Raw genomic sequence first — 14,220 nt, forward strand, 5'->3', positions numbered from 1 at the left:
AAATTATACATACGTAGTAATCAAATTTTGATTATTTATAACAAATAATATCTTATATTTCATATATACACACAATCAACAAAAAATCGACTTGAAATAATTTTCTTCGGTAACCAAAAATCCTTCTATCTTAACATAACCAAATAGTATAGTAACTAAAATGTTACGTTTTGAAGTTCGGTCACCATTTTGCAACTTTTTAAAAGTACAGTGACCTCCAAAATCAATTACCCGCTTCAGTGTTTATTACTTTCTTTGGTAGGGTTAGAAACAATGAGGTCACCGTACTTTAATCAATATGAAAAAAAGGATAATTGAAATTAATTTATTTTTTTAAGATTATTAAACTTTAATTTCTTAATCACCAATAACATAGCCAATGATCTTTTGAGTATGATGGTCAGTATGGCCATGTCGGAGGCTTAACAAAAGTGTGCGGTCGGGCTCTGACAGAGACGGAGGTCCGAATCGTCCAACTATAAAGCTATATGAAGGATGCTGTATTCTATGACCCAAATGGAGGAGATTCCAGATCTGAATGTTGTTACCAAGGGACTTGGAGAAGGTACGGATAAATTGACAAATCGATTTTAAAAAGAAGATTGAAAATCGTTTTCCAAAAACTGTTGGATAATACATATAACTTAAGCTATGATAACAATGCCGGAATATACCTAGCCCAAATGTAGACAAGTGAATTAATTGTTTGCGACAGCACGATGTCATTTCCTGTAGGGAAGAAAGACATGGAGATGATAAATTTAATGATAAAAACAAAGATAATAGAGATAATGCTGCTACTACTAGTAATCCTTTTTACTCTTACTACCTTGTTAAATTAGTCTACAAACTGAGTCCACACAGCATGTCATACAAAAATAAGAATTAGAAATTAAAGAGTTTCCTGATCTTCATGATAATTGGCCTTAACAAGTGAATTCTCAGCTAACTCTCATACTAAAAATTAATTCTTATTAATTATCCAGTCATCTACATCTGTTGTGTCATTCCAAAGCAGCAAGTTTTAGCATCCATTTTGCTACAAGGAAGCAGACCTTGCATAATTATAACAAAGTATTGATTTCCATCTCTTCTTTTTTTTTGGTTCAGAAAACCGCAAAACAAATGAAGCACGGTCTTGTCAGCTAGACTTTAGATTTTAGAAAGCACATTCATGTATATCTTTCAAATAATTTGTTGGACGCAGTTTTATTCTGCTTTGTAATGATGAGGAAAAGAAAAAACTATTCAGAGAAGCACAAATATCATTCATAAACATTTTTGGAATTTTGATGAGCATGGAAGCTTAACATCCTTTGATTGATTGCTTTTTATGTGCTTCATGCTACTAAGTTAACTAACTACAATGGGACAACAGTAACAGAACCCAATATTAAATATTCTGTGCAAAAAGACATGGCAACTTTAAATTAAATGCCTACTAAGTGGAGACTTGATGGAAGAGTTAAATTTAAAAAAAAAAAAACAGTGAGCATCACATACCGAAATCTTTCAACAATGTGGCAAAAATTATCAATGCTCTCGGGTTCACTTTTGGGATAAATGATTGCCTTCACTAGAGCGCTCTCCATTGCTAATGGCACCATCAGTCTTCACCCTTCTGTAGAAGAGAACATATGCAGCACCCGACTTGACTTCTTCTTCACTTATGACAGATATGTGGCTGTCATCAAAACTGTACCACCTATTCTCTTCCAAAAGCTACAAAATATTTAAATGATAGGAGTGAGATAAAGAAAATGTAGCATAATTCAAGAAAAGTTGACAAACCAATTAAGAACTTTACATACAGATTATCTACATTGTCATAGTTGAGGACCAAAAAGCATCAAATTTAGGGTTGACTTCTTTGAGAATCGTAGTTAATTATAAACAATTTTCTGGCCAGTAATAATGAAAAAAATATTCATAACAATCATAATATAAAATAAAAGTATTCCAAGTTCCTGACCAATCATAATATGAACTAAAAGTATTCCAAGTTCCTGACCAATAAGTACTCAAACTTCTAAATCATATATACAGAGCCTGACACCTGTACAAAAACCAGAATCTCTACTGAGCAAATGACCCAAAATAGAACTGTGAAATTACATACCCTAGGCTATTTATTACCTATTTATTACCCATTGTGTCATTCTAGAAATGACCAACCACCTCAACCTTAAAACAATAAAACACTGGACCAAGAACTAAATAGGACTGCAAAGTACAATATTCAAAAAGGGCTAGACCAAATCATTTCTAAAATCTTCTTTCTCTTGACCCAAGTTCTGACATTGTTGCCTTGGAGCTTCTGTAACACCTCAATCTACTTGAAACTAGAAAACAAAGATCTCCTATTGTGCCCAAAACAAGCTTTAAAAACAGGAATTAGAAAAAAAAATTCAAGTGGGTGTACAAACCAAGATGCGTCTTCAATGCAAAATTTAAACACTGAATCAGTCCATACTAAAAACAGGTGCAGGACATGTTTCACAAACTTCTAATCCAATTCTTATATTTTAATTTATAAAACAAAGGGCCTTTATGGACGAGATATGATTTTATGCATAGGCAATCTTGTTTCCTGTTCATCTTTGCCAACTAAATGAAACAAAAATTTAGAAAAGTTGTCAAAAACTTATGCAATAACGATAATGACTGAAATGCAATCGCATGCTTAAATGTATAGTCAAGCAAATATTACATTATTTGATGAGGAAATTGACCATGCACCTCATTCAATTATTACAAATAGTACTAAAAGTAATCAGCAAACAGAATTCTGGATAACATACATTTTCAAGAAACCACATGTAGAACTTTTAAAAGATTCTACAAAACTCCAGAATTATCTAAAATAGAAATGAAACATATCATCAATGTAAGTTCCACCACAATGCAAAAATACCTTACAGCTAAACTGCACAAATATACAATTAAAATTATCACATTTGTTAAAAGAATGTCTATATGACCAAGAACCAGAAAAATGAAGCAAAGAATGCCAATGCAGTTTGACAATCGACATAATCATGCACCAATTATTAGTTTATTTTATACTAACCTTAATATACGCAATGTAGTGCCCACTTCCCATGCCACCATAATGGTTTGTTAAGGCATAGAGTTCATAAAGCTGACGGCAGCTGTTGTTCTTGTTGGCTACATAACTCGTCAAGTCTAAGTCATGAACAGGAAAGTTGACTAAGGTTTCCAGTTTATGCTTCATTGACCTGCTGTATGAAAACCTCTTCAAGTGGATGACCAGCACTTCAGGAAGCCTCCATAAGTCAAGTTTTTTACTAGCTTGCCGACGTTCTTTACATTGTGGACAGTACCTTTGAAAGATATATTCACATGAGTTCATTAGTTGCTTTCCTTCCCTTTCAAAATATGATAGATAAAGGATTCACATATCATGTCCCCTCATGTATCAAAGCAATATAAGAAATTTACATTACAAGAATTCAGCAAACAAACATGACCTGATACAGAGAATCTATATTGCACAGGAACGGAAACGAATACAGAAACGGAAACCACGAAACGGCTTTTTTCAAAATACAGGAAACGGAAATGTGGGCAAAACGTGTAAATAATAAAAATATAGGATATATTTATAAATATTAAAAATTATAAAATTCAATAGTTATTAAAATTAACTTATAAAAAATATAGTTTTATACAAATAAATTACTATTACATTATATAGAATAATTGGATTCTTTTGTGTTTAGATAGAAGAAGAATTTTCTTTTGTTTATTCTGATTAATGTGAATAATAAAGCTTGTTGGTGAATATATATATATATATATATATATATATATATATTTTATAAGTAATCTTTAAAATATTTATATATTTATATATTTATAAATTTTTAAGTTTATTTTTGGAAACGAGTTTCTTATTAGGAAACGAATTTCTAACTTTTATTATTTACACAAACGGCCCCGAAACTTTTCGAAAGAGTTTCGGAAGTGGAAACGTTTTTGAATTGGGGAAATCAACATTCCTCTAGGTTTCCGTGCATCATAGCAGAGAATTCATCAATCAGATGTTTTCCACCTTTGACTAATAAATTGAGTTTTAGATGCCAATGCTAGCTGCAACAGGACAGGCTACCATCTTTGCTTAGGGTGAAATCTGAGGATCTCATTTAGCAAATCCGATTGACACATTCATTGTATACTAATTAGGCTCTATATTTTCTTTCCTTTCTTAGGCTAAATATATATTCAGAATATGCTAAGGTTAAGGAGATTTAATTCTCGTAAATAAACCTTGAATAACATATATGTACACAGAGAAATTCCTAAAGGGCAAAAAACAGCTTTTCTAAAGTCTCATTTTATATTCAGGTACCTAATTCAGAAAGATATCAACAACAATAAAAATCAGTGCAAGGATTAATCAGCACAAGCACAAATTAATTTACAACGGGAACAATAAATACAGTAAAATATACTAACCACATGTCTTCTGGTACCAAGGGCTCTTCACGCAGAAAAGCTTCTAGACAAGTGTACAGTGAGAGAGGTTCAGTGCGAGCTTTCTTATTTACAGGTCCATACTTCAGCACTTCAGGCAAGTTTTCCACTAAAAGGGTATCATATTTCTCTAATAGCTCCTCTGACCAGTCTATATATACAACCACTGATGATGTTGAGGACGACAATCTGATGGCTTTCTCTTCTGCCACTGAAAGATCGACACATGCATTGCTATCATCAACCAACTGAAGAGGCAGTTTTATTAATGCCGATGCCTTGGAATTACTGCTGTCTTTATTTGGCAATATAGGATCTCTACATGCTTCAATGGAACTACTAGCATGCCCATCGGCAATGCCAGCATGTCTCGAGCTCTCGGTTCTCAGGAAAGGGGATAACATTTTTTGGACGACAGCCTGTATATCACCTCTTCTAATTACATCATTGCATGGAATAGATGATAAAATAGGTATACCATATAGTTTCCACTGTGGACTAGTTTTGGAGTCATTTGCTTCCCTGTTAAAGAAAAATGACAAAAATGAATTTGTTACTAGGAGCCTTTAAAAGTATGTTTCTCTCTAGGAAATTAGCTAACACATTAATACACAATCTCATTCTAAATTGACCAAAACAAATGCTTTTAACCAGAACAAGAAACAGAACTCCAGGTTAAATATAATACCGATCTTGGCGGCGATGTATCAACCTAAGCATAACTTTTTTATTTGCTGACTTTGGAATTTTGTAGGCAGCAAGATGATCATCATCTTTGATTGTGGATAACAATATCAAAGGGTCTTCCAAAAACCTTTGAAATAAATGGTTTCTTACCTGTTAACAACGTATTTAAATAAGTTACCCCATTCAGTTGCATAACAATAATTCTATGAAAACAAGAGACAATGCATTATGTCATAAACCTCGGCAAGTTTAAGTTCTTCATTGTTCTTTAAGGAACAAGAATTGCTAAGTGAATGGATCAAGTCCCTACATCGTCCCAGCTTAGGGACAGTCACAGTGCAAGGAAATGGCTGCGCACTCCCATCACTAGTAAAAACTGTCACTGTAATAGATCGTGTAGTGGTGGATTGGAGTGGCAAAGAGAGATACATGAAGGGATCAAATGTGATAGAGACTTTGTTGCACACCGGGCAAACCAATGTTGACTTGTATTGACCCTGTAAAACAGTGAACAATCATGTACATTATACGTAAATATAAGGGTTATAAAGTGTGCAGATGGCATGGCAGTACACAAGCACATCAATTGACATTTAAGAACATCTTTAAATCAATCAGTAAAATAAACCACAAATATTAGCATCCATGGCAAGGAACAGAAGAACATATTAATAAGAGCAAACCGTTCAGAACTCGAAACAAATTCGCCAAAATTAAAAAAGATTTGAAGGGGAGGTGGGAAATCCATGGAGAATCTGTCATCGCGGAGTAAAATAACATAAGACGGAGATACATTCAACCTCCGTGTACACCCATTAAAAGCCTCCTCACAAAACCTAAAAACTGTCCATCTGTAAGCTAGCACATCTATAAAGGCGAATTGAGACCAGTCTCAATGCATAGAAATAAAGAAATACTTCAAAACTTAGAAAAGTATAAAGTTTGTGTGGTACTGGTAGAAGCACATGCAACATGAAACCACAGTTATTAGAATACACTGAACACATAAAACAAGATCTCTTTCATGTTAAAAATTAATGTCCTAACTTTACAATCTGATTAAAAATTAACAGGTCAATACAAAAAGCATCTTTGACCTTCAAATATAAACTTCTGGGACTCGAATCCTCATTCTCAAGTTGAACAAAAATGATCCTCAACTTTCTAGTTTGCTAGCCCTTCAATTCATTATCATAGTCACCCAAGTTAATTATTTAAAAACTGAACTACTTTACTGACAAATTGGCGTAAAAGAGCTCGCATATTACAAGGCGCATCTGCAGCTAAATTTTAACCTCATTAAATAGTGCTCTGTCATCTATATTTTATCAACTTGCTAACAATTAAAACATATAAGAAATGCAAATGTATGTGCATGATTTTTTCTGGAGCTATCAAGCAAACAACAAACTGCTATTTGAAGGTAGTCGTCATACCATGTAGACCATTTGATATCAGTATAACATTTTCCTAGTCTGGGGGAAAAATAAAAATACAAAATCCATTCTATGACTATCACCATGTCCAAAATCAAAAGCACTGTCTCAAACTTTTGAATACTATAAGCAAAATATTTCATATTATGTTATAGCAACAAAACACAATTCTACAATCCCAGAAAGAGATTATATATGTGTCAACTTCTAAATTCTATAAGCAAGCTCATCCTACCAGAAAGAGGTATGACCATGTATATGGATCTCTTATTAAAAAGAACTAGTTGTTAAGAATTCATTAACGGATGAAAACTGTAATGACATTATTGGACCATGCTTGTAGTTGTATGGCAAATATATAAAAGTCAAGACTGGTATCTTTAGCACTGGCATTAAAAGTTTTTGTTGGACTTTTAGTGAGTCCTGCATCACATAAATTAAGAGTCCAGATGAAAAACATAAGAAAATACAATGGCAGATTTAAGTAAACAATTTTTCAAACAATGGTTAAAAAAGCCAAAGAAGAATTGATCGACGTGGATGACAACTATGTTTCGAGCAATAAGTCCAATAAAGAAAATCTTTGAGAAAACAAGTTCAAGGAATTATCATGAGACTCACTTGGCACACATCAACTATTATGGAATCATTACGAGCAATGTGACTTGCCCAGTACTCATCGGCAACTTCTTCATCAGGACGACCATCGGCGTCTTTAGACTTTATATAAGGTTTATGTTTGACACGATTCAAATCTTCATGAAGACCATCTAGTAGAAATGCTAGAAGTTCCTGAAACAAAGTAAAACATTTTAAATCAAGAAAATAGGAATAGACTATAGAATAATGGGAATTTATTCCACTTGATAACCTGTGAATCATGCTGATTGTAGCCACTGAATTGAGGTGCAAAACGAGCCAGCTTTGCTTTGAATTGGCGGGGAGAAACTGGTGTTCGACCAGGTGCCCATAGCTTTCGAAGCAACTCACCAAATGCTATAGCTAGCTCCCCCTACAACAAGACCAGTTTTTAATTGATGTTGACAGGATATTTATACAATCATGTTATTCTTGTTAAATAACTAATTCACCCAAAAGCTCAAGCTATTGATTGAGGCTCCACTAATAGAATTATCTTAACACACCCCCTCACTCTAATGTGCATTGGACTTGATGCGCGACCAAACAAACAAATACACATGCACACAAATAGTTTAATTAATAAAATGGGAGTTGTCTTAGATCAAATTCTAAGCCTTTCAATCATAGAGGCTCTAATACGATGTCAAATAACCAATTCACTCAAAAGCTCAACCTATTAGGTGAGGCTCCAACAATAGTATTATCTTAACAGTTCTATTATAAGAATTGATGCTGAAAACTCTTGACGACAAAAACAATCAGAAATTATTATATTAGACTCGGAGGCATGTGATTGCACATCTCATGTTTAGGTCCATAAGTCTACCAGGAACTAGTATAAGAGTATAACCCAAGACTACAGCATTATAAATTAACAATACACAATTTCACTGACCACAATTAGAGAAGTTATCACTTGAAATGGTGGCCAACAATAAAGGGAGGATTATAATTATGTGCTCAATTCTTGGTGAATCATTTCCTGGCATTGCAGCATTCAACTTTCGAATCAAACTATGGCCCAAAATTTGAGTAGAGTTATGACTATCTAACTGGCTTGTATACAACAAACTCATCCTTGAAATGTGCTTAAATTGAAGCAGTAGGTTCAGTATCTACCCTAATTTGCGCAATGATACAAGATTAATCTCTGGTAAGAAGTTAGACCTTAAAGAAAAATCTTCACTGAACATTTTGTATCCAACAACTTTGGACATAGTGAGAGTGTGCATCTTCTATGATAGCACATCATTTTACTTCCCAAATACGCCCAAGCAGGATCAATAGACGATGCAGGTTTATGGTTTCCATGCTAACAGGCAGAAATGCTTCTTAGTAAAGATAGAGGACGTGACGATTCCCCAAAAATTAGACACTTCCTGCTGAATTCAGTCAAATGCTTGTTTGTTACATCTCGTTATGTATAACCATAATTTTGAAGTCTTTGAAACCAATAAAAAGGTACTATTTTGCATTAGTATCAATTTTAGGCAGTAAAAAAATTATCTTATTAATTACATTAGCCTTTCACATGTTAATCAAGTGTACCTATTTTCAAATGAAATAAGATTACTAGCTAAAACTAAAAAAAAAAATCTGAAAGACTACGATACAAATTAAATGAACCAGCTAAACTCGATGATGCAAAAGGTCGTCTTTCTAGGTCATCAATCATATGTTAAAAAGTTAGTATATTCCAACAAATTAAGGATTTTGTTTATAATGTTTAGAATATGATATGAGAAGAAAAAATTAAAATTGCTCACCAAATAGTTGGGATGTTTCATCCATGATAGGTTGACCACTAACAACATGTGGAATAACTAACATCAAAATATTTACCTCTGTTTGCAACTGAAAGAGGTTGCAAAGCATAATCCACAAAATAACATAATTGAAAGGAGAAACTCATAAAGACTAGAGCTAAAACAACGCCAATAAGCATATCACCAGCAATCTTGTATAGCCAAAACAAAAAAAGTAGAATTCATGCATAAAAGGAAGAACCACAGGTCATGGGTAAGAAAACTTATATGCATTGATTGAACAAGCAAAAGGAAGATTTATCAGTCAGCATATAGCTCTTATTGCACACAGCAAGGAACAATACAGTAGTCTTATAAGTTAAGTTGGTCATGTACTACCAACCACCATAACCTAAACATAGTTTCATATTTTTAAAAATCAATAATCTAAAGAAAATATCTGAAACTTAACTTGCTACTTAAGTACCATAAACTACATTCAGCATTTGCATCAAAGTAATACTAGTAATAATTTTTCATTATCAAAAATATCATGAAAACATTTCACCTTATGGGGACTCCATTATTTTTATATGTACTTTTGTATAACCTGAATTGAAGAGAGAACTACAAAAATAGAGTAAATGACTGAAAATGCAAATAACCAGCAACAAAAGATATCACCTAGGAGCTTTATGTGGCAGTGTATCAGGAACAGTAAACTAATAAAAATAGTGGACTACTATTTACCGCCCAAAATTACTACCCACCGCCCAACTTTTTATCAAAATACCCCTAAGCCATTTTCAGCTAAAAAAAAATTCAATCCTCTCAATTTAATTAAAAACCCAACGAATATCCGAGCGAATTTACAATAAAAATGTCAAAATCGATTAGAAATAGAAGACGGAACAATAATCGATTTTTATTTATTTAATTTTTTAAATTTTTTTTAATGGGCCATCGCCCTTAGATGGCGATAGCCCATAGGGGCTCTCGCCTTGATTGGGAGATGGCCCATAAGAGCCATCGCCAAATCAAGGAGATGGCCCCATAGAGCCATCGCCATCTCAAGCAGATGGCCCTTTGGGCCATCTTCTTGAGATGTATGGGGCCATCGCCATCGCCTTGATTTGGCGATGGTCCTATGGGCCATCGCCAAATCAAGGCGATAGCCCATAAGGTCCATCGCCAAATCAAGGCGATGACCCATTAAAAAAATAAAAAAATTTAAAAACGAAAAAATTAAAAACCGATTAATTATTAGAGGTTATTTTTAGGTGATTTTGATATTTTTATTATAAATTTGCTCGGTTATGTCGGGTTTTTAGTTGAATTGAGAGGATTGAATTTTTTTTTTAGCTGAAAATGGCTTAGGGATATTTTGGTAATAAGTTGGGCGGTGGGTAGTAATTTTGGGCGGCGAATAGTAAAACCCTAAAAATATGTATTACTGTTCAATTGCAAGGTTCCATCATTGTGAGTCAATCAAATCCATAAAATAAAAATTATTAAAAAAAATTCAGCTAGTTTTCTCATTCACCCCAAGCAGCAAGATCAGAAACTGCTTTCCAGGAAGCTACTATTTCTAAAGGACAAGTAGAACCTTAATGTTTTGAAGATCATGATGGGAAAAGATAACATTACAGAAACTAACACAAACTTACCACCATGCCCAAGGGGTTTTGCCAATTTATCTCTTGATGATAATCCTCTCGGAAATATTTGGCAAACTCAGGGGTGTGAACAAGACATTGTATTGCACTATTCATAAAGCAAGTGTTTCCCAGGTTCTGCAACCCAATCAGGCCACCAGAAGACCCCCTTGTACTGACACCACTAACTACATATGTGTTATCCAAATCCCCACCTTGAGATGTCAGGTTTTGACCTTGTAGCAACTCTGAACTGCAACTTCTAGAGCCACCCTTGCTTGCAGATAAACCTCCTGCAATCGATAAGCTTGACTTAGAAAGAAGGTTCTAAAAGAGCAGAACTAGCTTCTCTCTGAGAAGATCCACTATCCAGAATAGAGTACAACCACTCAATGCAGTACCATTGACATTGCTCAGAACCTCCACCAGAATCTGTTTATATAATTTTCGAACAAAGGAAATAAAATGTTACTATATGAAAAATACCAGTAAACATGCAGTATCCAGAATGATTCTCACAATACAGATTCTGAAACTCGACAATAATAAATCTATGCATGCTCTTTTACATGTATTTGATCAGCATGTAATCTGCATATCTTCATGTTATCGTAATTTGGTCACTTTATCTGTGCAAGCACGTGAACAGTCTTCAGACGGATAGACTACAGAGACATCATTTTTGTTCATCTGAACAAATGTCCACTAAAATACATTCATTTAAATATTGGACAATCGCTGACCAATACGCTAATTCAAAAAGAAAGTACACAGTTACAGTACTAAAAAAGAATAAAGAAAAGTGAAGAAGATGAACAGAAGGGTCGCATAATATGCATTCTAATATCTTCAATAAGATACATTACAAGTTCTTTAACCATTAAGATTCAGCAGCGTCACATTAAACAATTGTCCTAATGTGCAAGAATTTCCTTTCCGTAGTCTCTAGGAAGTCTAGACACAATGTCCGCAGCAGATGGTACAATTACAGGTGCTACAACCATTAAGATTGTCTAGATGTGCAGAAATTTCCTTTCCATGGTCTCTAGGAAGTCTAGACAATGTCCAGTCACATCACAAGAAAAGCTGTTTCAGAACTTTAAGTTCATGAAATTCCAGTTTATAATGATTTATGAATCTTACGTATGTAGTATGCCTGACATACTAAAAGGAGATTCTTTCCTAGAATTTTATTATAAAGAACGCTTTTTACAAGATTTACATGTCTGATTTTTATTAATAAGGAGGCACTTTGTGAGATTCTTATATCAAATCTGATGTAAAGCACAAGCCAAAGAATGCAGCATGATGCTCATCAGTGGCGGAAACATTTCGTTTCATCCCGGAATTAACGTTTAATCCACCTCTGACCACCAGGCAGTCTGAGCTTAACCTCCTCTAGTCCTGGATTCACTACAAATCCTACCTCTGGATAATTTCCAACGGCAGCCCGGGTTAGAGCCTACACTAGCCTGTATGTAGATACGCCACTGGTGCTCATCAAGAAAACAATCAAACAGTACAGAAGCATCACAAGTAGGTGTTAAAATAACAAAATGAACTGCCATCTATCACTTGCCAAAGAAATGCATTACCAAAAGCTGCTAGAATCTCTAAGATACACAGCCAAAAAAACCCAGTGCCTATCAATTTCATTAAATCCGGAGAAAGAAAACGATGATAACATGTTAACTACTACTCAAAAGAATTAAACGAACTCTTTGTTTCATAGGTCTGTTGGTCCTTTCGTTCACATAAATAGAAAATCATTTATTATTTCACATCTTTAAATAAATGGAGCTTTTTAATATATAAAACACTGATTTCAAACATCAATTAACACATTTGGACATGAAGCATATACAACTCTGAGAAAGCATCTTTCACACAGATGTAAAATAATAAGTACAACTATATTATACTAATTGGAAGCAAGTTACAAGCATGCAAATAGGTTTCCCATCTAAAAAATGCGGTACTCAAAAAATGAAATTAATTAGCTGGATATAAAAAGGACTTACATCCTGATCCATCTGTATGTTGGCATCATCAAGAGTTTTATCCATGTCAGTCATCAAAGCATGCTTTCTATGGCCATAGTAATCCCAAATGCACACCTGTCAAATTGAAAAAAAAACTAATACAAGGAAACTGAAAATATATGTGCTGATAAACATAAAACAGACATCCTGCCAATTTAAGAATTGAAACAAATTTTTGGAAAAAAAAAAGATAAAACAGAGAGATAAAAAGGAAAAGGTCAAGCATGTACTTGTTCGGAATTAAGATCAAAAATATCACAAGCTCTTCTGTGAAGCTCTCCGACTGTTTCCTGCCAAAATGATCAACTTTTGATAAGTGCATGCAGTAAAATATGAAGGTTTTTTGATGGAAGAAAAGATTAGTAAGACTTAAGCTTTTAAAGTGACATAGTAGTTTTAAAATTTAAGAAAATGCATAACTAATGTTATTCAATAATCAATCTTCATATATAACGACATAACCACAATCATTTAGGGAAAAAAAAGGTAGAGCCAAAGGCTCCCAGGTGACAGCATTTCAAAAGTGATGCACTATGAGTGATCTGAAGAGCTAGAGTAGATATTTTTTGCTAAATGTTATAAATAATGTCACGTATCAGTTTAGTCCTCTAAAAGTTCAAATTAAACATGTACAATATCACAATTATCAATTAAAATGTGTATCATAAACAATTGAAATACGAATACATTTAACACATTAACCATGGAGAGCTTAAAATTCTTATTTCTAGTACCAATGGTGCTATTTTAAAATCGCTGAATGAAGAGAAATTCGGATGCTTATACCTTCTTGCTTATTCTTATAGTAGAACGATCCCCTTTAGGCATAATCAGTAGCTGAAGACGGAGGGGATAGACCTCGACGGCTAACTCTGTCTGAGAAAGACTAGAACAGATGACTTTGCGCGCCAATGTTGGACCACCTCCATACCTATACCGCCATGAAAAGCTATCATAAATTACAATTTATTAATAAGCAACGAGAAGTTAAAGTTTAAAAGTCGAATAGAGCGGAATACGACCATGAATAAAACTGGTTCCAAACTTGTTGAGGAAGCAGAACATAGTCACGGCCTTCCAATAAACTATCCTGAGGCGTGGCATCAAATACCAAATCGGAATTATCAATTGTAGCAGGTCTCTCGGCTGGTTGCTCATGGTTCACATAATCAATCCAATGTTGCCACCATCTGTTGAATCAACTAAACATTCAAGCTGAACACAACAAACATGGTGAAGAATAAAATAAATAAATAAAAGAACATACGTTTGAGTGATTAAGTAAAAAAGATCTCCTTCTTTACTGTTAGCTTCGGCGGCAAGCGCAATGTCTCTGATCAAAAGTCTCTCCTCCTCCGCCCTCAACGCTCCGCCCTCCTTCTTCCCGCTCACACTGCACGTCGATACCTCCGCCATCAACCCACCCCTAATTAATCACCACCTCTTTTCTTTCTCGACTTTTGTTTCTAGGTTGTGATAGGAAAAAGAACTCTCTTTCTTATTTTTACACAATTTG

General features: G+C 34.1%; 1 protein-coding gene across 1 annotated transcript; it reads right to left on the reverse strand.

The window, feature by feature from the left end:
* Nucleotides 1–556: 556 nt before the first annotated feature.
* On the reverse strand, nt 557–14,220 carry LOC126681054 (ubiquitin carboxyl-terminal hydrolase 5). The gene is given in 16 exon segments (XM_050376429.2): nt 557–729; nt 1,504–1,722; nt 3,071–3,344; nt 4,480–5,019; nt 5,186–5,334; nt 5,424–5,681; nt 7,242–7,412; nt 7,492–7,632; nt 10,675–10,980; nt 10,982–11,040; nt 11,043–11,094; nt 12,684–12,779; nt 12,935–12,994; nt 13,491–13,635; nt 13,727–13,894; nt 13,972–14,220. Coding segments are annotated over 15 exon segments (2,742 nt in total). The 5' UTR covers nt 14,121–14,220; the 3' UTR covers nt 557–729; nt 1,504–1,548.

This window comes from Mercurialis annua, linkage group LG5 (assembly GCF_937616625.2).
Source record: "Mercurialis annua linkage group LG5, ddMerAnnu1.2, whole genome shotgun sequence".
Lineage (NCBI taxonomy): Eukaryota > Viridiplantae > Streptophyta > Magnoliopsida > Malpighiales > Euphorbiaceae > Mercurialis > Mercurialis annua.